Consider the following 2,084-nt stretch of genomic DNA (forward strand, 5'->3'; position numbering starts at 1 on the left):
AAAAAATTAAAAAAAAAATTAAAAAAATTTCAGAAAGAAATGGTTTGTGGATTGTGCATTGTTAAATACATGATTATATCATATCACTTCATATGAAAAAAAAATACATATTCAATGAATATAGCAAAAACAAACATCAAGGTTACGAAGAGAATATTTAATGAAAAAAAGTATGGAAAAATATGATAAAACGCGACTTGACAAACAAGCCATTATCGCTCAAACAATTGAGAATGGAACTCAATTGCCTGCTCATGCAAAAGAAGGGTTTGATGTTGCAATGACTAGAATGGATGCTGAAGATGATGCAACAAGACAAGTTTCAACATATGATAGTGAATATGCAATGGCAGGAGTTAAAGATCCAAATGTTTTTATTACAACATCAAAAGACCCATCAAGCAAATTAAAAGAATTTGTTAAAGAAATTAAGTTAATTATTCCAAATTCAACAAGAATTAACAGAGGTAATATTCAAATTAAACAATTAGTTGAAACATGTAGAAGCCATGATGTAACTGATTTGATTATTGTTCATGAAAATAGAGGAGAACCAGATGGAATGATTATATCACATTTTCCATATGGACCAACAGCATATTTTGGGTTATATAATGTTGTTTCTAGACATGAAACAAAAACATCTAAAACATTTAGTGAAGTATATCCACACTTAATATTTGATAATCTCACTACACCATTAGGTAAACGATTTGAAATGATACTTAAATATTTATTCCCTGTACCAAAAAGTGATTCAAAAAGAGTAATGACATTTTCTAACAGTAGTGATTATATTACATTTAGACATCATGCATATGACTATAATGAAGAACATCAATTAGTTCTTCAAGAAATTGGTCCAAGATTTGATTTACGACCATACCAAATCAAACTAGGAACAATTGATATGGACTATGCAGAAAATGAATGGATATTAAGAAGTTTCATTAATTCAGCTGCAACAAGAAAATTACTTTGATTGAAATTAAATATTTTTTAATACCTCATTAACATTTAATATTTTATGTTGCATAACTTTCTTAATCAATTTTGTTCAACTTCAAAATGTCATTAATTTATTACAACAAATGAATAAGAATAACATCAGTGAACTCTATGCACAATGTATTCAATTATGTAACACAAATAAAGTCAATAAAAAGAATGCATGGGATGTTCCTATTATTGATTTGATGCAAGATATAATTAATGAAAATGATGATAAAAGCAAATTCCAAAGAGCTAGTACTTCTATTGATGCTTCATTGTTGATTTATTCTTATAGAGTTGATGATATTTATCAAGCATTTGCTAATTTTGCTGAATTAATAACTACAAATCAACTAGACAAAGAAGTAAATGTTCAAAGTCAACAAACGGAGTATAAAGATAAGACTCTTCATATAAGAAAAACTAAAAAACTCAAATTACAAACACTTGAAAAATATCCAGCAAATTTAATTAATAAATCTTCAAGAAAGTCATATCAAAATGACTTGTTGTTCAAAGTGTATCTTCAAAAATATAATACTCATTTTTTATCATTAATTGGTGATCATGCCTCATTTCTTGGTGATTGGAATCAATCAATTAATATCACTTCTTATGTTCAAGATGATTTAACTACAGAAATACCTTGTTGTCTCAATTTTGATAAAATTCAACAACACCATATAACTTCACAACATTCTCACCAACCACAACAACATCAATATGATTTCACAGAATTAGATGATTTATGTGGTGAGGATAAACAAAAACCAATTCTTGGAATACCTGTCACAACACCTGGATATTCTTATTACAACAAATTATTATTTAAAGAATGGTATCATAACCAAAAAAGGCATTCAAATAGACACAGAGAGAAATCAAAGACAAGAGAAGTTGACTTAACAATAATTCCAAATCACATAACACTACCTTTACTATCTTCTTACACATATTCTACTTTTAAAAAGAAAGAAATACCTAAATTTTCACTTCCTACTAAAATATTGAAATGGTCAGTAAATTGGAGTGTTGATTCATTAGGTCATTGGGATGATGACATTATTGAGAATGACTCTTCTTATGATGAA

At 27.5% G+C, this 2,084-nt stretch overlaps 2 protein-coding genes across 2 annotated transcripts; both read left to right on the plus strand.

Annotated features, from left to right (window-relative positions):
• Window positions 1-136: 136 nt before the first annotated feature.
• ENU1_054510 (U3 small nucleolar ribonucleoprotein IMP4, putative) lies at window positions 137-982 on the plus strand (the record flags this gene model as incomplete). The annotated part of the gene is made up of 1 exon (XM_008857960.1): window positions 137-982. A coding segment is annotated over one exon (846 nt), but the record flags the coding sequence as incomplete, so codon positions are not given.
• A 109-nt stretch (window positions 983-1,091) lies between these two features.
• Window positions 1,092-1,894, plus strand: ENU1_054520 (hypothetical protein; the record flags this gene model as incomplete). The annotated part of the gene is made up of 2 exons (XM_008857961.1): window positions 1,092-1,781; window positions 1,862-1,894. 2 exons carry the CDS (start codon window positions 1,092-1,094, stop codon window positions 1,892-1,894), a joined length of 723 nt encoding a protein of 240 aa, XP_008856183.1.
• Window positions 1,895-2,084: the final 190 nt, after the last annotated feature.

This window comes from Entamoeba nuttalli, assembly GCF_000257125.1.
Source record: "Entamoeba nuttalli P19 unplaced genomic scaffold asmbl_3082, whole genome shotgun sequence".
In the NCBI taxonomy this organism is placed as follows: domain Eukaryota; phylum Evosea; order Mastigamoebida; family Endamoebidae; genus Entamoeba; species Entamoeba nuttalli.